This window comes from Pleurodeles waltl, chromosome 9 (genome assembly GCF_031143425.1).
Source record: "Pleurodeles waltl isolate 20211129_DDA chromosome 9, aPleWal1.hap1.20221129, whole genome shotgun sequence".
NCBI lineage: Eukaryota > Metazoa > Chordata > Amphibia > Caudata > Salamandridae > Pleurodeles > Pleurodeles waltl.
In genome coordinates, this window is record NC_090448.1 from 779,496,651 (window position 1) to 779,520,960 (window position 24,310).

Sequence of the window (24,310 nt, forward strand, 5' to 3'; positions counted from 1 at the left end):
CTCCTCTGGTGCGTCAGAGGGGTTTACACACAGTGGAGACACAGTAGTCTCTGCTGCGATTCAATCTGTGATCCGCCTACATCGAATTCAAACAGGCATACCATTATCTTGGTGGTATAGATGCTCTGTCTCAACTGAGTGTTCGATCAAGATATAAATCGGCCCTAGGTCAGAAGTTAAAATCCTTGGTCCCAGTCTGCTGTGACCATTGAATAACTTTAGCGCTTTCTGCCTTTTGGCTATATAATTCTGTAAAACTTTAAAAATGCATATCTCTACTTTGCCTTTTTGAAGTTTGGTATTTTTGTGTCATTGTGTTTATTACACTCAAGTGTATTTTTCTTATTTGGGTTGGGATTTTTATTGTTTGGCATTTTGACTTTACTAATGTTTTGGTCCTGCATAAATACTTTTAACATTTTTAAGCCTGTTTGCCCTGTCAGTAAAAAGGTATTGAGTTGAGGTTATTTTTGTGACTTTGAGGGTTCACCCTGACAAGAGTTGTGATTTTTCACCCACCCTAAACAATCTAACAATATAATTTATTAGGGAGATCTTAAACATTCTCAGAGCTATCTGGATAATACGACACAGAGGACCAAATTATGCAGGAAGGTTATAAATATTTTGTGGCAGGAATTGCACATTAAAGAGCTCATTCCTTACCAGTGTTACTTTCCCTCCATTTGAGCTACAAGCCACATTTTTTGTCAAAGTGTGCACAATATGCAAATTTTATGTCAAATACGGTAATTCGTTACGTATTTAGTAAATGCTGCTACCACAGAATTACCTAAATCCACTGATCCTCACAATTGCCCATTGTTTTATCAACAGTGTATTGAAGAAAAGTAAAGAAAACTGATACTGACGCAGATCATTGCCCATTGTTAGCTGAAGTTCGAAGAAACTGCTTTTTTAACAGAACTACCCCTATTTATACATGTAATATTAAAAGTACAGGTGCAGTTTGCAGGTCTACAACTGTTGTGCAGTTGCAACCTAGTTGTTGCCTCTTGGTTTCTGTTTGACATGAGGTGTGGGGAGCCTTGTGTCTTGTAGGGTTGCATGTCTGCAGTGGTACTGGAGAGCCTGACAGTTTGTTGGGTGAATCTGTAACCTAGCATCTTTTGTGTTCCTATTCCCTTTATTTCTGAGCTGGTGTCCGGAATGTTGAGTGTGATTTATGAAACAGAACGTTGGTGTGTGTGTGTTTGTATTTGGGTGAAGTGGGAGGATAGCATTAACAGGCAGGGAAGGGGCCTAACATGTAAATCACAAAAATGCTTTCCTCTCTCCCATGGGTTTTGCAATCATTTGTGAAAAACCTTCCTCAAGGCTCATCACAGTGGTTAACCTGAAAAATGGGCATGAATCGATCTCTTTTGACCCTGTGTTGAATACCTGTGCTCTAGGCTGTCACTTCTGTATGCTACTGTTTTCATATGAACGCCTTCCCTGTATTTAGTCTGCATTGTTTTCTATATCTCAATGTATTCTTTTTGTCCCCCAGTCTCCCCACATATCTAAAACAAAATGGGGCTGTGCAAGTGTCCCAAGAGAAAAGTGACCAATCTGTTCTGTTTCGAGCATCGTGTTAACGTATGCGAGCACTGCCTGGTGGCGAATCACTCCAAGGTAAGCTGATGGACCTAAAATATATCGTAGCTAGCAAAAGAATCTGCAGTGGTGAATGTTCCCCAGAAAGACCTGACTGCATGCTTTTTTTCATCCAGTGAGCTTCTCCAAAATGGCACTTCTATATTTCTCTTGGGAGTGCTCATTTATGAGCTCTGCTGGAATATTCCTAGAAGCTTATTGTTGTTGTGATTTTGTACTCTGTGTTAATACCTGTGGCAAATACCTTAGTACATAGGGGATTGTCCATTGCTTGCTTTACCTAACTTCTTATAGTCTGATTACAAGTGTCCCATGTCAGATGTGATCATTATCACACCAGTTAAAATACATCTCTGAGGTGTTAGGAATTTATGGGTTTTGATAATGAACACCTATTCAGAGTTTAGCTGGCAAAAAATGATCATATCATGTTTTTCGGTACTCCCCACACCAAAATCTGTGTCTGTCCTGGTGGGCATTCTTCACCCATTAAATTCTTGAAGGTGTGTGGTGTTGAAATTTAATAGGGGTGCAAAGTTCATTGCATCAGTTATAATAGCTATCTTCGTGCAGACAGGTGTTAACACAGGGATGAGAATTTACTGAAACTCTTGCAATTTGCCTCTTAGCAACTTAAAGGTGCATGAAGAATGCAACTTTGTTCAAAGCATAATCTGTGCAAGGAGCACCTCTTTGGAAAATTGTAATGTAAAGCACAATATTTGACATCAGATTATTTTCTTTAATACCACCAAATAATGTTTATGTATTTTGAAAGGGCTATAAAGGCATGGCATGGATTGATTCTTCCGCCTCCATTTCTGTGTAACACTTGTTTTACTGGAATTCTGTGTGTGGATTAATGCACTTTTCTGTGTGGAATATGAAGTACTGAACACATCTTTACCGAGAAACACCAACAACCCAAAGAATAAGATTGTTCAATGAAAAGGAAATCCTCTCCTTTGTAGGTGTATAAATATCCGCTTCCCCTCAAGCCAGATTTTTGGAACCATTTGTTCGTCTCTGACTTGCAACATAACATCACACATCTTCCTTCCAATCTGAAATGACAGATTTTTATGAAGTCACATGCAAGTAATAGTAATCAAGTAGTGACCAAATAGGCAAGGAAACCAACTAGAAAAGATAACTTTTCAGCTGCCTTCTCCATTACCTGTTGCTCATCTTGTAGATGCTATCAATATCAATGAAAACCCTTCAGGAGGTTCCTGTTTCTACCATGTCATGCATCACACTGTGATTCTAATATATTTCCCCAAGAAACAGGGCTGCATTGAACTGGCCATATGTGTTGAATTTTCCTTGGGGTTGTGGGGAAAAAACTGGTCTCCTCATACTTGTTTTTCAGGGTCCATTTTTCTCTTAACCCCTTATCTGTTGCACTACCCACTCCGCAACCTCTTCACCAGTGCTGAGCCGATTTTTGGCAATTTGGGGTTGTTCAGGCTTAGGGCTCCATAACAATTTTACAACATAATGGATCCATGCCAAATTTGCATTCTTTTTTTTCCAACATCCTGAGTTATCCAAAAGTACTCGGGGTTGGTGGATTCCCGCCGGACGGGACCTAGAAAATAGGCAAAATACAGCAAACTTTTGAAGGTTTTTTTTTTTTTTTTTTTTTTTTATGAAAAGGAAATAGGGAAAAAGTTCTCCAGATAAGTGTCTGGTTTTTCCTTAAAAGTGGCTTCAACAAATGATCTATTGTACTAAAGTCACCATCTTCCCAGCTTCCAGGAAAGTGCTGAGCTGAATCAAAAAACCTAATTTTGTAACACAGTTTTGCCATTTTTCAAAGAGGTTGCCCATTTTTCCCTATTCTTATGTTCTTCTCCTACTTCCAGTTTATGGTGGAAACCAGTGTGAAAGAAACCCTTGGGTGATCCAGGAAAGCCATAGATTTCAGAAAAATAGACACCATTCAGAATTCAGTATGGGGTCATTTGTGTAAATCCCTAAAGGTTTTCCCAAGGAAAATAACTGTTGAAATAAGGAAATATTGAAAATGAGTAGGAAAAAAACAGTCATTAGTGTGACCATATTCATCTGTACATTTTTGCAGCAATGGCGGATTTACAAAAGGAATTTACAATTACCCTCCTGCTTACGTGGATATATAGGGTTTGTAGGTTTTCTAAGACCCCAAGGTACCCAGAGCCAACAACTGAGCTGCACTGTACAATGGTTTTTCTTTGAGTACAGGGTATAGTCCTAGTCATAGTAGGTAGAGTGAAAAATGTATATAAAGGAAACCTATGTATTTATGAAATGGGCACAAGATATGGAGTTTAGGAGCAGTGGTTATTTGTACATTCCTGAATTTGTGGGTACCTGTACTAGTGAATGATTTGGATGGTATTTTTCAAAATGTCTTCTTTTTTATACAATGGCTTTCCATTTGAAAGGCACAAATGCAGGGAAATACAGTTGGTAGTAACAAATGTTCTACTATTTTATGCTCCTGAAGTCTTCTGATAAAAATGGTATCTTACTTGTGTGGCTAGGTTGGTGCCTGCCACAGGAAATGTTCCAAAACACAAAATGAACGCATCACATTCGTCCACTGAAAACTGACCCTTTTTTTCCAATATGGGTATCTCTAGATTTTAGACTCTAGCTCAACCGACACCTAGGGAAACCTGTTCATTTTTTCAAACTAGACACGTAGCGGTAACCAGGGTGGTATGACTTGTGTGGCCCGTACCAGGTTTTTGTTACCCAGAATCCCTTCAACCTTCAAACTTTGACTTAAACACATTTATCTCACATTTCTGTGATGGAAGGTTCTGGAATCTGTAGGGAGCCACAGACTTTCTTCCACCCAGCATTCCTTCAAAATCTCCTGATAAAAATGGTACCTCGCTTGTGTGGGTAGGCCTAGTGCCAATAACAGGACACGGCCCAAAGCACAACATGTACACATCACACTTTTCGACTTAAAACTGACACTTGTTTTCCAATATTGTTAGCTGTAGATTATGGATCCTAGGACCTAGAGAAACCTAGCAACCTTGTAAAGTTTAGAAAACTAGACACCTAGTGGTACCCAGGGTGGGGTGACTTGCTTGGCTCACACTAGGTTTTTGTTTACCCAGATTCCCTTGTAAACCATAAACTTTGACTAAAAACACATTTTCCTCAAATTTTTATGATGAACAGTTCTGGAGCTTGAGCCTTCAACTTCCATCTAACGGGCATTCCCCATGTCTCCCAATAAATATGGTTCCTCACATGTGGGGTAGGCCTAGTGCCTGCGACAGAAAACGGCCCAAGACGCAACATGAATGCATCACATTTTTCCACTGAATACAAACCTTTCTCATTTTTCTCCAATGTGGATAGCTGTAGATCTTGGACCCTATAGGGAAACCTAGCAAACTTGTGCATCTTTTGAAAACTAGACACCTAGTGGTACCCAGGGTGGGGTGACTTGCTTGGCTCACACTAGGTTTTTGTTTACCCAGATTCCCTTGTAAACCATAAACTTTGACTAAAAACACATTTTCCTCAAATTTTTATGATGAACAGTTCTGGAGCAGGAGCCTTCAACTTCCATCTAACGGGCATTCCCCATGTCTCCCAATAAATATGGTTCCTCACATGTGGGGTAGGCCTAGTGCCTGCGACAGAAAACGGCCCAAGACGCAACATGAATGCATCACATTTTTCCACTGAATACAAACCTTTCTCATTTTTCTCCAATGTGGATAGCTGTAGATCTTGGACCCTATAGGGAAACCTAGCAAACTTGTGCATCTTTTGAAAACTAGACATCTAGGGGTATCCAGGATGGGGTGACTTGCACAGGTCTCACCAGGATTTGTATCCAGAATCCCTTGAAAACCTCGAACCTTGACTAAGAAACACATTTTCCTTACATTTCTGTGATGGAAAATTCTGGAATCTATGGGGAGCCACAAACATCCTTCTGCCTAGTATTCCCCCACGTCTCCTGATAAAAATGTTACCTCACTTGTGTGGGTAGACCTAGAGCCTGCAACAGGAAACAGCCCAAATCGCAACATGGACGCATAATTTCATCCACTAAAAAATTATCCTTTTTTCCAATGTGGCTAGCAAACTTGTACATTTTTTAAAACTTAGAGACCTTGGGGTATCCACTGTGGGGTGACTTGTGTGGATCTCACCAGGTTGTTTTATCCAGAATCCCCTGCAACATGTAAAAACTTTGTCCTAAAAGACACATTTTCCTCACATTTCTGTGATGGAAACTTCTGGAATCTGCAGGAAGCCACAGCCATCCATTCACCCAACATTCCCCCCAAGTCTCCCGATTTAAATGGTACTTCACTTGTGTGGCTAAGCTTAGGGTCTGTGACAGAAATGATCAAACCAAGGTCAATGAGAGTACCCTGATGGCGCTGCAATTGACATTGGTTTGAGCCGTTTCTGTAGCGGGCACTAGGTCCAACCACATGCAGGCTGCATTTATATGGGCGCACGTGGGGTAATGCAGAGTGGTAGGAATTTCGTTTTTTTCTTGTCCACCCACACAATTGGATACCGTTCTTATGGGGAGATGTGTCGGAATGCAGGGTAGTAGCAAACCTATAGCTCCCGCAGATTCCGGGTCTTGCCATAACAGAATTGTGAGGAAAATGTGTGTTTCTTACCAAAGTATCACATTTGCAAGGGGTTTTGGGTAAAGTTACCTGTTGAGAGCCTCACAAGTCATGCACCTCTGGACTCCCCTAGTTCTCTAGTTTTCAAAAATGTGCAGGTGTGCCTAGGTGCCAGCTGAGCTAGGACCCAACCCACAGCTACCCACATTGCAAAAATAAAAATGAGGAGTTCTTAGTAAGGCCCTTATTTCCATTTTGGCTGACAAAGAAAACTCTGCCACCCTAGCGGATGACTTAACGTCTGCCATGCTGAGACTACTCCACCTGCCAAACTTCGAAATGACTACCAAGCTGGCGATCAGTTCAAAAACATTGACAGGCGCTGCTGAAATCGTGGTTCCTGTAAATGCCTTTTTACTTGTGCCGCACTACTCCCATCAACATGACAAAGCCGTCCATACATTTTTTTTCTCAATTTTTTAAAACATAATTCAGAAGCGGATTTTATTTTCGGAAGAAAAAAAAAATGCCCCTCTCAATACAGGAGTTGTCTCCCATGGCAAGGATGGCATTATACAGTTATCACTGCCCTTTACCTCCTGTTTTTTCAGGTGGTGACGGGCAGTGAAAACAAACCTGTATGTCTTCACATCTAAATGCTGGGGAATCTAAGTTCCATAAAGAGAAAGTCATAAACTACAAAGAACGGTAGCCTTTGACACACAGGGTAGTCATTGAAAAGGTAGCATTCGTCAAGTTCACTGTTATGTGGAGTGCTGTGACTGTAATGCGCGTCATACAGTAAACTGAACATATCCTAAGTTCTGACGGAGGATGAACATGGCAAGCAGGACAAACATTTTACCCATACATGTAGCATTGAGTGCAGAGTTCTCTGTAATGATATGCTTTTTTTGTAAAATGCACTATCACCAAATATCCTGTTACTGATGCAAGAGCAGTCAGGGCTGATCCTTGGAGTGATCTAATAAAAGAGGCAAGCGCACAAGCGTAAGGGCAGGTCATTCCACCCTTTTGGAGTCAATTAGGAGAAGTCTGTTCCTCTTCAGGTGCTGTATGTGTTGAGCAAGGGTGTCTGAAAGGTTTCTGAAATCTAAGGCGGTATTGAAGGATACTCAACCAGTGTTGTGTGAGAATTTGAATGTGTGTTTCAGGAGTTTGAAAGGAGCTGTGGATTGGGGGTCCGTAAACCTGTTTCAGATGCCGGGTGTGTGAAGGATAGGATGTTGAAAGAGGAGGCTGCCAGCTGCAGTCTGTATGGTGTGTAGTCATCTGCTTAGTTGAGTAAGTTAGCAATTCAGTATTGGGGCGAGTACAGCACCAGTGGTTTTTAATTCAGAAGTGAAGATGAAACAATGGCATGTGTATCTCTACTACCTTTACTATCTGCCTTCTACATGTGCAAAATCCCTGTGAAAGCAGACCTAGCCTAAGCTTTTCTGTTTATGTCTGTGTCCTCATCAGAGTCTTAACTAATCCTGTATACTTGCCAAGTGAACCTATACTAACACCTTCCGTCGGTATCTGCTTGAAGCTCAAGAAAGTGTGTCTTTCATGCGCCTTCAGTGCACTCACTGTGCTAATTCTAACTCCTTCCAGTTTGTGGATGAAAGTTGGGGGTGTCTGAGTATGCATTCGAGGCTTCATTCCTTGAACTGAGTGAGCATATCTACATTTGAAATTAAGGCAAACTTGCTGGGGAATACTGCCTAAGTTCTCAAAGGTAATAAGCCAAACAAATGTCCTTTGGTACTCATTCATCAACACTTCTACTTTTGCTTTGAAAGTGTGCAAATTCAATTAGTAAATTGTATCATAACCAATGTTATTGAAAAGGGTATGGAACACAGTATCTTGTAAGATGATTGTTTTCACATCATTACTATAAGGACAATATTAATTTCATTATGTATCAAAATTAGTGCGGGAACGCAGTGCTCAGACAGGTAACTAATATAACATATAACATATAACAAGACTTTGAGCAGATTCCAAGGTTGTGTATGATTTTATATAACTAACTCCAGCGAGGTCCTGTCTGTTCATAAATGGTATCTCCTGGCGAACCATGACATGTTTTGAAAACAATTTTGGGAGGGAATGTCGCCAATTTGACCTGTAGTTGGTCTTGGGGTCTTATCAGAACAAATGACATGTGACTAAACTTCCATCGAACCCCTGGAGTCTTGGGGCCTTCAATAAGGCATTCTGCAAGCAATAGGTGCAAGAATACATCAAGACAGAGTCTACAGTGTATACCTGGCCGCTCTGTTAACCAGACAGTTCCTGTGGGGTAAACAAAAAAATTGCACCTTTGTATTGTGTGGAGAAAGTGGTCACACCTACTCATACAAAAGTATTCCTAGACAAAGCCAACCATTAGGATGGGATGCCCAGTTCTTTAGAATGTCCCGTTGAGGTGTGCTTTTCCCGAGTAAACCATTTACCTCAACAGGGCCCATTTTGCTTTGTTGGCTCTTCTCCTTTAAACAAGTCCTCAATGAAACCTGGGGTGGTCGTTTCTGGCTTTTGTTCCCCACCAGAATGGAGCGAGAGCACTCTAGTTCTTCTTCTGCCGCTCCGGTGGAGAAACTATGATGTCTGTGCACCTCGTGGTGTGCTAATGTCACAGATTGATTGGAACAGTGCGGGGCTGACGCAGAAGCAATTTCACGTCTCCCGCTCTCTCTTTTTTTTATTTATTTTTTTATTAAAAAATAATCCTTTTTAGCCCGACAGACACACCAGGGGAGGGTGTGTGGGTGTCGGCCAAGGGCCAACACCTGCATGCAAGGGATTAATGTAAACTGAGATAAACATGTCTTTGCTTCAGTGTGGCTTCTCTGAAGTGCCGAGATGTCGCCCTTTGTATTGTTTTCAAATTAGAACTTCTTAACTAACACGCATTGTTAAAAAAAAAAAACTTGGTTTCTTTTTACATTTGCGATTTCATATACAAATGGGCCATGCCTGTTGCTTTCCAATAAATTTATAGGTAGCGGTTGTTTTGACTTTTTTTCAGGAATGACAGTCTGCAGCTCCCCTCCCCCTAAAGAGAATCAACTATTCTGTTTTTTTCCCAGTGCATTGTCCAGTCATATCTTCAGTGGCTTCAGGACAGTGACTACAACCCAAATTGTCGCCTGTGCAACACACTTCTGTCCTCCAGAGAGACGGCACGGCTTGTGTGCTATGGTAAGCTGGCTTTCTTACTTCAGAGTTCTTTGTTAGCCTGTGCACTGCATCACCGGATTATAAGGAAGGCTCAGTCTGACAAGTGTTACAGGCTCAGATTGCTGTTTCTGGAATTTATCATAACCGCCTGCAGAGAGTAATATTTTCAACATATTAAACACTGTGGTGGAAAATGTGGCATGGAGTACATATGTGTCCAGAGCACTCGGATACTGCCCTCTATAGGCAGTTATAGGCTAGGTACCTAGAGATGCTGTTTCAATAACTTGCATTGAAAGAATTGGCTGCAAATTACGAAATCTGAGTATCAAAGGCACACAGCTTCTCCTTCTTTCTTAACTGAAAGTTGGGGGCGTTTTTTATGACCAGTATTGAAAAGTGTAGTGCTTTTTCTAGTTTCCACTAACTCCAGATTTAATTTTCTTTGACCGAAAAGCTACTTTAAGAAATGTATCTGTGATCTAAAAAAGAGAAGTGTTCTCTGCAGAGGGTTTATGGGGGATGAGAGCTATACATGTGAGTTTAAGATTTATGCTGACAGGTGTGTGCTTTGGATATGACAAAAGGATTCCTGGTGAATTGCTTTACTCATGTTTTTGGACAATGTGTTTTATTTTTTTTTATTTTTTTTATTGATGTATTTTTACTAGGTCATTGTGCGCTGGTAATAGTGGAATACATGGTATAGGGAACATGTGATTGACATTACCCTTGGGTTTTGTAACATACCTATTTACCCACTGTTGTTCCTGGATGACATCTCTCTTCTGACTTGCCCCTCTTTTCTAATTTACTGTTACAGTTGTTCTTCGTTTAATTTAGCTGACTGCTTATTTTTCCTTTTTATAAATTAGATGGAGGAGAGAGTGGGATTTTCTTTATTGCCAACATGATGTGGATGTACAATATGTCGTAGTATTCAAAGAGCATAAATGCAAGTCTTTAATGCTGAGTTTAAGAATGTAATGTCATTTAGGCTCCTTCGCCTTTCTGTTTTTCAGAGAAATTCAGCTACTCAGCCCTGTCTGTCTCCCCCTTTTGTCCTAGACTTGTTTCATTGGTCATGTTTGAATGAGATGGCCAACCAATTACCAGAAAATACTGCCCCTGCTGGCTACCAGTGTCCAAGCTGCCAGGGTCCCATCTTCCCTCCAGCCAATCTGGTGAGCCCGGTGGCCTCCTCCCTACGAGAGAAGCTATCTACTGTCAACTGGGCCCGGGCTGGTCTAGGCCTTCCACTGGTGAGTATTGCTTTAGGGCCACTTTTTTGTGTGTACTCATGGAGGTGATAGTATGTGGTTGGTCAAGGCAATTTTATGTACTAGCATCTCTGCAGTTTTATGGGCACATTAAGGGTGATATTCTAACTTTTGCCTAGTTTCTTGCCAGTTGTGTTTTTATCTCACCTGTGGTTCAGTTGGGGCATCTCAGGCTTGTTCGTTGGGGCTTTTTTTGCTGATTGTATCTTACAATTCATGGCTGGATGTGTGGGTTATTTTATGTTGCTGTCAAGGCATTTTCACACTTATGAGGTTGATTTTTTTTCTACTCCTATGGTCGATTTCATGACACTGCTGAGATGTAGTATATCTATCAATAGTGTAGCCTGGTATAGTGACCACAGGACCCACTGCAGCAGCTGACTAGCTGCGTGCTTCCAGTTTTGGGCTTAGTCTGCCATTGTTTGTGACCATTAAAAGTAAATTGGATAGTTGCTCAACTTAGTTTCACAGGTGCCAATACAGACCTGGTGTTTCAGTGTTACAAGATTGCACAGCCACAAAGAAAAAGTGCATGATTCCTACCAATATGTGCGGCGTCTCTGTGTGCACATGTTAAGCCTTTGGCATTATCAGACTGTCACACGGCATCATAAGTGATATGCTTTACGTCCTTTTGGGCAGCATGTGTGAACCTCTCCTTTCTGTCACCCTCATTGAGCCAGTGCTTGTCCTTGGAAGGCCAAGGCAAAACCCACAGCCTAGAATGGCATGTACTGGAGTCATGTGCTTGTTTTGTAAAAATAAAAAAAACTCCATAGCCAAAAGATCTTTCTTGGGGGGGCTACACTTGCTAGCACTGCCCATTTTCACCTCCGTTTCCAGTCTACTTCTGGCACAGGGTATACTGGCCAGTGCCTTTAGTGTTTGCTAAAAATGGCAGATTAAGTTGTAGTTTCCAGTGCAGCGCTTTTAAAGTGAGGGAGCATAATGCATGTTGCAGATTGCAGCGAGGAAATGAGTCAGCACCACCTTCTCTAGGGGTGTCCAATGAAAGGGTGAGGAGCACTGGATTCCTTCCACCTGAAAATTATCTTAAAACTTAGGTTAATTAGTGCATTCTAAAGCACATTTTCACATATATTTGCTACTACGCTTTGTGATCTGAAGCGAGGTTCTTGAGCTATTCCTCTCCTTTGTGTGATATCTAGGCATAATAATACAGAGGAGCATTGCAGGTTCTCTCACCTGAAGTTAATATTGAGAAACTGGTGCCCGATCTGCACATTTTCAGCTCCATTTCTATAAAAGAATAAAAAAAAAAAAAGTTGTTGCTACGGACACTCCTGAAAATACAGTCTCTCAAGGCCATTATTTACCAAAACATTATCAGCATTTAACTTTTTTTCCTTTTTCTAGCCTGTACCGAACAAGTATATTCTGTCTCATATATTATGATTACTGAGGAACAAACCTCTTGAAAAAGGCTATTTCAACACTTCGAATTTCACTCTGCTGTGTTTGCGTGCCCAAACCAGATCGCCAAGCAAGACAAGCAACCTGTGAAATGTCACCATGGGAATCGAACACATAGTGTTCTGGAGGATATGAATGTATCATGACAAAAATAACATTTTTGCCAACAAGATACGACCCATAATGGACAGCAGGGGAGTCTTCCAAAACTCCACTGAACTATGCAAATCTGCCACAACTCTACTCATATTTTGATCATACTGTGTTACCAGGTCCATGGATACCCATATCCACAGGTATGTTTAAACCCATCCGAGGCCCAGTGCAAGCCCAATACTGGTAGTTGAGACAAGGGAGTGCACCCCAACCGACCCATGGGGAGCAGACTTGGCTTAGATGCATTTATGTGTAGCCCAGCCAGTTTCACAAATCCTTCCATTGTTGCCAGTGCACATGGCACCAACTGCGCAGGAGTCCCTCAAATATCGTAACGCATCATCCGTGTAGAAAGATACTGGATGTATCTGGGCCTCCACTAGAATTCCTCAACCATTCAACCGATCGTGCAGTCGGGAGGCAAGAGGCTTGGCCTAAAAGTATAGGGGAGAGTGGGCATCTATGCTGGGTACCAAGTTTCATGGTCTTTGCATCTGAGACATGCTTCCTGACTATATTCTAGCCTGTTGGTCAGTACATAGTAGATTAACAAAGCTAATAATATGGGGAACAACCCCTACAGTCTCCAGGATCACCCATAGATACGACCATATAACAAAGTCAAAAGCACGATCCAAGTTCAGATCGACCAGTGCATAGTCTGCATCAAAGTCTACCAGTGCCCCATAACATGTATCAATCGTCTGATCTTGAACAAAGTACACAGGGATGAACCCTGTCTGATCCTCATGTACAAGGGACCAAATGACTCATAGCAGTCTGTTCACCAGAGTTTTTTTACTCAGTATCTTGACCCCCGTGTTCAACAGGGAGATTGGGCGTTAGGGTGATACCTGTGTTTGGTCCTTTCCCCCTTAGGAACTAAGACTAACAAAGACTCCAGGATCATAGGCGGCAGCCAGCCAACATTCTGAGTCACCTCAATTACCTTCAGCAGTTTCTTCAGCAGGAGCAAGGACATTTCTTGATAGAAGTCTGCTGGAAGACAATCCAACCCTAGAGTTTTACTCAGGCCATTCCGGCCATTGCTTCCTTCAGCTCAAGCACACCAAGTGGGGCCTCAAAGGGCTCCCCCTGTGCAAGCAAAAACCATGTCAGTTGTAACTTATCTAGAAAATCCCTAATCTCCTGTTCATCCACCATAAAGGTATTGATTCCCCCAATCTCTAAGTAATCTTTGCTGAGATTGTTAGTGTGCTCCCTGGACCACACCATGCTCCCATCACTCCCCGCAGGGAGAATATTTGAGTGTGAGGTTACGCCCGGTTTAGGAGCCTTGCTAGAAGATGGCCTGACTTTTCTCCTTTCAAAAATAGCCTGTGTATTCTGCAAGCATATTTGGCAAGCTGGGACTAGGTGTCTTCAATCTGGTGTTTAGTATCTAACAGCTGTTGTGAACTGTCTGGATCTGTCACAACACGGCTATCCAAACTCTGTGCCCAAGCCCAACAGAATTTTCTCCAGTTGTTCTAGCATCCTAAGATCTTTGATTTACATTCTCCCCTCAAAGAGCTACCTTAGATGCCTCGCATTCCACTGCTCTACTGCCTGTTGAACCCTAATTTTCCAGGAAGAAGTTTTTGGTATGTGAAAAGAAGGCAGCATCAATGAAGACCTCTGTCTTTAACCATCATATGGGTATCAGAGGTCTGCATATGCGTATCACAATGGTAAAGAGCAGTGTGGAATGTGTCCGATAGGAATCCATGTAGATATAATGTGGTGTCGAATATCTTGATAGCTGTGCGTTTACTGAGAAACAAAATCTATAATACTAGATTGCACAGAGGAGTGGAAATTAAAAATCTGATCTGTAGAGTGCCAGTACCTCCAAATATCTAACGCCGCGGTTCCCATCCCGTGGTTCGTGGATCCCCTTTGGTCTGTGACAAATTCCCAGAGGTCGCAGGGCAGGAGGAAGACACTTCTCCAGCTGGGGCTTCCGGCAAGCATGTGCATATTTTTATATTTATTACTTCCTTAGTGCAGCAGTTTTAAGAGCACTACAAAGCTGCTTGTACGTCCAGCAGCGTTTGGGCAAAAATAAAAGCGTCAATTTAACTCTAGTGATTAATGTACCTGCTCGAGAGAGATGGGAGTTTTGTCTAGTGGCAGTTTTAACTCAAATGTAGCGCAGATGGTTAATATGCCACCTGCATAGAACCTGTATCATGCAAGGACAGTATTTTATGTGCCTTGCATAGTGGGTTGCTGCTTTTGTCACAGAGATCCTTTTGTAACTGTGCAGTTCGTAAGTTACAATAGTAATCTAGCACAGTGAGCTTTTAACTGCCATTAAAGAGCTGCTTGCAAACTGCATGGCTCAAATTAGGAAGTTTTTTTTTCCCCCAGTCATTCATTTTTCTTATGCTGCTGAAAATGTTTTTCTCATGTAGAAATATAGGGCCTCATTACAACCTTGGCGGGCGGCAACCGCCACCCGCCAAGTTGTAACCGCCGTGCCCATTCTGACATCCTCGCCGGGCCGGCGGGTGGAAACAAAGTTTCCGCCCAGCAGGGATGTGGGCCGCAACATGGGAGCCGGCGGTGTTGCGGCTGTGCGACGGGTGCAGCTGCACTCGTCGTGCTTTTCACTGTCTGCTTTGCAGGCAGTGAAAAGCAGTGTGGGGCGGTGCCTGGGGGCCCCTGCACTGCCCATGCCAAGTGCATGGGCAGTGCAGGGGGCTCAGCGACTCCCCTTTCCGCCAGTCTTTCCATGGCGGTTCCTACCGCCATGGGCAGGCTGGCGGGAAGGGGACTCGTAATCCCCTGGGCAGCGCTGCAAGCAGTGCTGCCCTTGCGGAATTTAAGCACCGGGACCACCGTGGTGGAAAACTGCCGGTCCCGGCGGTGCGACCACGGCACTTCCGCCGCGGTCGAAATAGGCAAGATTGCACCGCCAGCCTATTGGCGGTGCAATCGCCATTAACAGCCCTGGTGGTCTTTGACCTCCAGGGTTGTAATGAGGGCCATAGTCTTACAATTAAAGTCAGTGCTAACCACTGTGTTGTGTTCTGAATCCGGAGTTTGTGCTTCTCTCGGCCAAGCACTCCTAGAAAATGCCTACCAGTGTGGATGACATGTGAATCCTACACCTTGCAGTCCCTTGTAAAGTAATCTGGCACTCTACACTGTAATGAGAGGTGCTATAAAACAAATGAATTACATGTGACAAAGAGTCTACGGAGAGATGAGAGGTCCTTATGTTTTTACTTCCTTTCCCCATCACATATTTTTGTGAAAAAGCTTTCTCAGATGTTATGTACCTAAAAAAAATAAATTAAAAAAATCTCTTGGGATATGTAAAATCTGACCTGAGGGTTCAACTTTCCGAAATAAAACCAATCATTGAAAAGTTAGTCACTGCAGTGCCGCGCCAACCTTCCCATTAAAATGTTTCAAATGTTGCATATTTTTTAAATATAAAATAATCATATCTTTAGTAATTCGAGTATTTGTGTACTGGTTTGTGTATTTTTGAAAATTACTGTTTTAAAGTTTGAAATTTAAAGTATACAAATTGCTTGGGGTTCCCCTGCTTATAAAATTATGAATTAGTGGGGCCCTCGGGATTCCAAAGGTTGGTAACCACTAATCTAACAGATTACATTTTGTGGAGCTTCTCGCAAGGGTCAACTCTGTGCCAAGTTCAATCCCGGCCTCGTGCGATGTTTATCAAGCCTCTAGTCCTGTACCCAATTAAAATCTTGTGCCTAAATCATTTGTGCATCAATGTACTGCGAGGCAATCTGCATTAGATCATTGAAAAATTGTGCATCATAAACGTTAGGGGCATATTGTTCTCTATGGATGTGTCCACCTCATCCGGAGTCCTGTACACCACCACACTTTTCCTTTGTGAATCCTGTGTTTCCACCTGTACTTCGAATGAGACCCCCTGTGCAACCCAATTCAGGACCCCTCTAGTGTAATTAGAATAATTAGCAGCATAAACATGGAACCGTCATTTTGCCCGCAGACTAGTTTTCTCCTCTTGTAACAAGTGTGTTTCCTCGAGCAAGGCTATTTGAATACTATGTCGTTTTAGAAAAGTGAAGACCCTGTATTGTGTGGGAAATCCTTTAAGCCCCCGGACACTCCAGGAGACTACCTTCCTATTGATTTCCGCCATCGTTCAAATGGCTTAAAGCCATGCATCACACCAAATAAAGGTGTCTCCTATCTCATCATAGCTTCCTCCTTCCTTTCAAGTGGGCCCACTCCTCCCATCTCGCCTTTGCAATAAGAAATAATACAAAACTTGTCAAAATCCCCCATCCCTCCTCCCTTGGGCAGATGCCATACCCCAACTCAGCAATCCTCTTAAGGTGCCCAGTAACGGTTCGCATTACCAGTAGGTCTGCCACAAATTCTCTCTAAAACACCCAACACAGAAAGAGTGAATCTGTTTTTGACTCTATTAACTGGGCTGTGTATCTCAGGAAGCGTTTGGTCAACCACTTTAACAAGGGGAGCTTTCCAGCTGATCCAAAGCTACCAGCGTCCCCTTCTTTTAAGGCAGGGTTGGTCACCTGCAACAATCCCCTCTCACCCCCTCCCACCTGACCAACAATGACTCGGATCACCTGGGACTACTAATCAGCAAGAAAAAAGAAAAGCTCATAACATGTACATAAGGGTGAATTGTAGGAACAAAAAGTGTACTGGTGGGCTGCACACTGACCCTCAAGATGAACCCCCAAGCCAACATAATCCCGTCACTTCCTCAAGTGTCCGCAGATCTCTCTGTCTCGCCCCGAGGGTCAAAAACTGTATCAGCTGTTCTCCCTAGTGACCGCGCTGGAGTACCTGCCTCCCCTGAAGAAGGATCATCCTCAGGCTCCAAAGTACCATCCTCCTGTACCACCACCCGGAGGGATACACTCCATCCACCCCTTTGCAGCTGAAATCGCCGCCCGTCACGGGGTCCCGCCGTGTGTGCAGCCCCACAGCCATCTGCCAAAAGGGCGGCCCCCCTGGTACCAGCTGGGTCCCTAATCTCCAGCCAAACCCAGACATCCCTGGCGGTATCAAAGAAATTACCCTTCTCCTGCGCTGCCACCCACACGTGGGCCAGAACCAACAGTATATGCTTAAGGTTCATCGTCATCAGTTTTGCTTTATTTTCAGATATGATTTATTTTGAGGTGAACCTTCCTGGTGTAATCTAGGTAGATGGCAGTTGGGTGGTTCTTAAACTGCTGGTGGTCTGATTCTCTGGCCACATGAAGAATGAAATCTCAGTCCCTGTAGTTGAGCGTGTGGAGGATGCACTATAAGGGTCCTAGGCAGCGCGCCAGATGGTGAAGCCAAAACCAATGCCCAGTGCGCCCTCACAATTGCAAAGAGCTCAGAAAGCCCCTGTGGGCGCAGCTCTTGCCATATTAATTCTTCCAAAAAGTGCTTTGAAGCAGCATTCTTCACTAGCTCCAGAATCACCAAACATGCAGATTATTCATGTGGGAGCAGCCCTCCGCTTCCTCCCCCTTGCTTTCCAGTACATGTGTCCGCTTATCATCTGCGCCACTTGGTCTCTCAGGACAGTCACTTCTGACTTCAGTTCAACTATGGAGTCTTCTGCCATCTGCTCTCACCAGGCTACTTTGTGTATGTCTTTTATGAGTAGGTTGACCTCTATGGACACCATATCAATTTTCCAGTCCAGCACAGTGTGAGATCCCTGATTGGCCTCCATAATGTTCACACACAAAGGCTCATCCTTGGGCCCCTTGGAGTACTGCGTTCCTGTTTGCCTGCCCCATAGCAACCTGAGGGGTCGTATAGTGCATTACGGGGTTGCCCTGACATGGTTTCAGCACCTTATCTTTGCTGATGGCCCCCAACGTCAGCTGCAGGAGCTGATGAAAGATCTCACCACATAGGTGCTACCCAGTCTCTTATTTCAGCCCCCACCCCCTGGGCAGCCACTAGTGAAGGCGTAGCAAGTTTCCCTGATGTAAATCTCAGTCTTAGCTGTCCATGTGAATAAACACCAACACAAGAGGAGGGTGTCTGGAGTCTGTCACCTGCTACATAGGGCCACACACCGGTCTGTCCACAGTGGGAATGTCTCTAAAATGCTCCACATCAGCCCAGGGCCTGATGAAAAAGCACCATAGCCTGTCCACCCACCACTGTCAGGCTGGTCTGTCCAGGGTCCACAGGAGCAGTGAAGGAAGAGAGTGCTAGGAAGCACCTTGTCTACAGTGAGGGCTCAGGCATAGGCTGCACCTTGCTCAACGCTTTTCAGTTCTTTGGGCCCGGTCTTAGATACCAATCACAGTTGTCAAGGACTGCGGGGTCCCATTAACCCTTCGTCCCCCCGCAGGCTTTGCTGGCACTCCCTTAGCTGGAGAGTCTGGGATAGTGCTCCTAGACTGCTGCTGGGACACCAGGTGGACCAGAAGGCCACGGTCCCACTTCAGCTGGGGAACTAAGTAATTGAACAGCCAGGCAGCTGTTCAGGTTCCCCCATCTCATCATCGCAGGTCTTCTTCGCAGCCTGGGTTCAGTCACCAGGTCTGGTCAGCCCTCACCCGAGCGGAGAACGGTCCAGTCAAGCTGCAACCTCTGTCGGTCAGGAAGATTGCATCAACCATCACCCAAACAGATTCCTGTGAGGTTTGATCCTTTTGGACCACTTACCTGGCATCTGAATCCATACAGTAGCACCCCATAAATATATGAACAGACCTCTTGGTAGCAGCTTTACATATCTTTAAAATAGGGACATTTCTTAACACGGCAGCAGTGGCAGCTTTTTGCCTGAAAAAATATCTGGTATGTCTGCCAGGAAGAGATTTGTTTGACAGTTAATAAGATAGTAAAATAGAAAGTGCTATCCATCTTGAAATGGATTTCTTTGTCATAGATCCGACAGTTCTTAAAGGATTATAATTCACAAATTAACAAAGTGTCTTATATCTTTATTCCTGTGTAGGTAGAATTTTAAAGCTCTTCACAGCTAGAGTGTGAAATGTTTTTTTCATTAGAGTTGAAGTGTTCTAAAAGAAAGTGGTAATGAAAAGAGTGTGATCAGCATGGAAATCTGAATTCTCATCACCACTCTGGTGTTATGGAACACATTCTAAGGTTCCTTGTAACACAGTGCTTGATTCTAGCTCACTCTGCAAGCCGAAGCGCTAGGTACCAATAAAGACAGTTTTCAAAGAAAAACGTAGAAAGGATTACTTGCGTAAGGGCTCAAACTGTGGAGCCTTCAACTTGGAAAGAATGATTTTTAATTCCCAAATTTGAGATAGGTATCTAATATGAGGAAATACTTCTTAATACCCTCTAAGATCATCTTTACCCATATGCATCTAAATAGAGAGGTTTGTGTAGAAGATGTTCTATATGCAGTGATTGCTGCAAGGTATACCTTATATGAATAAAAATTGTAGCCTTGCCCTTGCTAGATGAAGAAATGAAAGGTCACCAATTCTTCCTGAAATCTGGAGGTATCATAGTTTTGGATACTCAAGATTCAGAATCTGTACCATTTAAAAGTGCATGATGTTCTGGTTTGCTTCTACTATCCCTTGACAAGTTAGGATTCCCATACTATAAGAATTTAGGAGCCCGGATGGCAAGTTCAGCAATGGAAGGTTGTGATCCAGGATCTAACCCCGGAACTTGTACAGGAGATCTGAACTGCACAGTTTCTTCCTGTGTGGGTCGTTAGGGCAGATTTTTGTGTCCGTGAACCACCACTGACACGGACACTCCAACACTATAAGTATCATTCTCGCTTTGCAGTGGTATAGCTCAGTGGTTTTTAAGCCTTTGACTTCTGTGAACACTCACTGAATCAATACTGGAACCCAGGACCCCCCACTGAATAATAAAATGTTTAGCCTCCACTTTCAAATTCCTTTGCATTTACAGAACGTTTTAAAATGTTCACCTACAGTCTGATTCCTTTTTTCTCATATACATTGATAATCTGTTAATATTATTTAATTTTCTAAGTAGTCGCGGCCCACTGAGTAGGCTTCGCAGAGCCCAAAGGACAACAGGTTAAGAACTACTGGTGTAGCTTAATCAACATATTATGGATCAGTGGAATAGAAGGAAATGTGTCCTCCCTTACCACTGTTTCCAGAGAGCATTCCTATTTGACTCTGGTTAATAGTACATGGGTACATACCCTGGGCATTTCCTTTTTCTGAGTCTGTGATGAAGTCTCTTTGTGGATAACTCCAGTCACAAACAACTATGTTTGCATTTCGAATCCCTGGCAGATGAACCTCAGGATGTGCAACTCCCTTGCAATGAGTCATCTTCAAATAGTGTGCTCTTTCAGGGACAGTGGTCCATGCATTTTTAGATCAAACTTTGCTGTTGTGTTGTCCGTCTGAACCAGCAGGGATGGCTGAGCTAGGTGGACTGCTCTCAGTTCCACCAAGAAGATTTGATATATTTTGTTTAACTAAGTTCCTTGAAATTAGAGATGCTCCATGTGTGCTCTCTATCCTTGAAGGAAAGCATCTGTGAACGCTGTCTGTGTTGGGAGATCTTGGTGGAATGGAACCCCATACCACAGATACTTCAACCGGTACCACTAGGTAAATGACTGACTTTCTGACTTTGAACAGTTGTTAGTAAGCTGACTTTGAGTAGGCACAGCTGTAGTGGCCTTATATGAAGCCTGGCTTGAGGAACCTGAAAGAAGCACGGGGCTACCATCTGAGCAATGATGATATGTGGTGTGCCTTGAGATGAGGTGTTCATAACAGACTGGAAAACTTCTGATGGTTAGATGATAGCTCTAACTCTAAGAATAACCTTTTATGACCGAAGTGTGCAAAATTGCACCCAGATTGTGTATCTTCTGGACTAGAATAGCAGGTGACTTTTTTAGATTGCTATGAAGATGGAGGTGGCAGAGGATCTTTGAAGCGTGATGGAAGTGATTCAGATCTTCCTCTGAATTTGCACCCTATACCAACCAGTCATCAAAATTTGGCTTGCCGAAAATCTGCTTTGTGAGGTGTACTGCAACCACTGTCATACACTTTGAAAAAATTTGTGGTGCTAATTTTTCAGGCCTAATGGTAGGGCCTTGAACCAGGAGTGAAGCTTGCCTACTACAAACCTCAGCCATTTCTAATGTTTTATTTACTATGGAGATATGAAAATAGGCATCCTAAAAATCCTTGGCACACACCCACTCCCCTTTTTGTAACTGAAGGTAAATCTGGTGTAAGGTCAATATTCTGACCCTCTCTTTCCTTATCTGCTGTTTTGCAGTTCTGATCTAGCATGGGTCATGACTTGGATCTTTCTTTTGAGCCATAAAGTTTCAGGAATAAATTATTGTTCCTTTTCTGTGATGAAGTAACTCTTCCACTGCAGGTTTCTCTAATAAAGTGCTCACTTCCATTCTAAGTCTTGGTGATACTGAAAGGGCTTCACTGGTCAGTCAGAAGGAGATTTGCATCTGAGAAAATATCCATTCTGAATATTTTTCAAGGACCATATATAATTAGTTATATCCTGCCACTCTTCCAGATCAAATACAATACGTCTCCCCATCAAAGTGACTTATAGAGAGTAGGGGAAGTGATATGTCACTGCTAGGGTGGTGGCTTCCCTGTGGCTGTGGGTGACTGCCGGGATGCTATGCTAGGAACCGCAGGGAGAAGAACTATATTCCCCTGCACACCGCTGACTGGAGGAGGAGTTCCAGCGCAGCTGGTGCTCATATAAGTCTGTTTTCAGCACGCAGCGCAGGACACTAGTGCGGAGCCCCAGGGGGAAGGACTACATTTCCCAACGTACCGCTGACTAGAGGGGAAGTTTTACCACTGTTCCAGCACATTTAAGTCAGCACTTCAGCCTGTGGGATGCTCCCGGGCACATGCCGGGGGGAGGACCAGGCCAAGAATGGGTCCATCTGGGCACGATCATGACTGGACAAGTTCCTCCCTCTTGGTTCTGTGCTCTCCTGCGCTTATCCATGGTGAAGCGACAAGTTAAACCCTGTATCTGGTACAGTAAAGCAACTCCATAATGTTCTGAATATCATGACGCCTCTTACGTTCACAGTGACGGCTATTCCTGAAGAGATTAGTGCTGTGGTGGTTGAGCTCAGAATGGGCATTCAGGCTCCCAACCCATGTGAGGCTGGTGCTCCACCTTGACTCCGCCTAGTCTCTTGTTGTGGCTGGCCCCTATAATTGCTCTAGGTTACAGGACATTCAGGCTGCTGGTGCAACTGTTTCCCCTAGTGGAATTGGTACTTGAGCAGTTGCAGACAGTTTCTTGGCTGTTCCCATGCATCCTGGGAATAAAACGACCTACCAGGGGTTCTTCGACTAATTTGCCTAATCAGTCTCCTCCTGGTGGCCCGTTAGTTCATCTTCTCAATGATGATGGCTATGATTTATTTGTTGATAGACTTATGGAAAAACTGACAACGAAGTTCAAAGCTGTGGTTGCCTTTACTTTTTAATCCTGTGAACAGAGACGTGCAAGGATTTAAGATCATGTTTTTTAAAGTTTCAGACCATTTTAGGACCACTTCCAATAATAGTAGAGCAGGGGATAAGCCACCCGTTATTCAAACATAAAATGAAAACTTTGTTTCTGTTGACCCTGTTAGCCCTGCCCCTCTGTTGGTGCTATGCACCAATTTAGCAATCCTGCCAATTTGTTTCCAGTTCATCTGCGGGAAGCCTGCAGGCGAGTACAGAAGCCAGTAGGTTCAAATTTTGTTGCATAAGTGCAGTTTCCCCAGAAGTACATTAATTTTTCTTCCCAAATTCCTTATGAGGGCTCCAGTTTGGTACCGCCCATACCTGCAGCCCATGGCTTGATTGAATTTAACAGCAAAAGTGATGCCCATTCTTTGGTATACTGCCCTGTCTCTCACAGACCTGGACTTACCCCTGCTGTCATTCCTTATGTTCTTATATTGTCCAAGGTTCCCCCATTGTCTTTGAATTCGGTTTTGGAGAGGGAAATTATTCCTAGTTAAAAAATAGAGGTTCATTGGTAAGTTGGCAGTTTGGGCGTAATATGCATTTGTTTTGGTCTGTTATCATGGTGAGAAGGGTCCCAAGGACAGGTTCTCAACCTAAACTTCTTGATGGCGACAGTGTGGTTGTTAATTCTGACAAAACCCCATAATGCTATGTTTTTAAAAATCTAATCATCACCTGGCTGTGAGACACTTATCTGCATACTTCCATTCCCTTTAGGTTAGTTTTATAAACCCTTCTTATTGTGTGGTTTAGAAAATAACATGGTGCATGTTACCACTAATGCTCTCTGTTCCCAAACCTAGACCTTTGCCCAAATGTAGTTTACCTACCTCAAGCAGTTTTTCCCCTTCCGAGTACTTTACGTGATCTATCTGCTTCAAATGCTAGGATTCTGCATGATTGTAGCTTATCTGTCTCTAACAGATTTTCCCCCTTTGAGTACCTTGCATGACAACGATTGACTGTCCATTTCACTTGATGAGAGTTTGTTATCTAGTGTGTGGGGCAATCCGCTGCATTCTGAGTCCTTGGATTTCTTAGAGTTTTTAAATTGGAATATTGCAGGCCTAGTTAACAAAATGGGGAAGGAGGTTTGGCATGAATGTTTTTAGAAATTAAAATTATATGCTTGCGGGAAACCTGGGGTACTCCTTCCAGTTGCTTTTTTGATGGTTATTATTCTTTTTCTGTCCCTGCAATTTCATCTATTGTTATGGTTGATCTATTTGTTATGGTTGCTTTGAATGTGGGCCGTAAAGCCAAGGAATTTCACACCAATTCACCCTAACCTGTCTGCTGCCTTGAAGACGTTCTAGAATTCTCCTAGTCTACTGATAGTAAACTTTTATAATGCTTTCTCCTAGACTGGATCTCTTGGCAAGCTCAGGTTCTTAGAGATTTTTCTGCCAACTTCCACCTTTGATAAAGGTTTTATCATCTTACTTGCTGACTTTAATTTACACCCCTGTTATCAGAGGTTTTTTTTAAGCATTGCGACACTGGTTCT

The 24,310-nt window shown here is 43.2% G+C and overlaps 1 protein-coding gene across 2 annotated transcripts in view; it reads left to right on the plus strand.

Annotated features, from left to right (window-relative positions):
* The window catches only part of ZFPL1 (zinc finger protein like 1), a 153,763-nt gene that overhangs the window by 51,070 nt on the left and 78,383 nt on the right, over nt 1-24,310 (plus strand). For both annotated transcript variants that reach the window (XM_069207976.1, XM_069207977.1), the window contains 3 exons: nt 1,514-1,638; nt 9,332-9,443; nt 10,491-10,684. In XM_069207976.1, coding sequence (XP_069064077.1) covers nt 1,537-1,638; nt 9,332-9,443; nt 10,491-10,684 — 408 coding nt within the window. In that variant the 5' untranslated portion in view covers nt 1,514-1,536. The remainder of the gene's footprint in view (nt 1-1,513; nt 1,639-9,331; nt 9,444-10,490; nt 10,685-24,310) is intronic.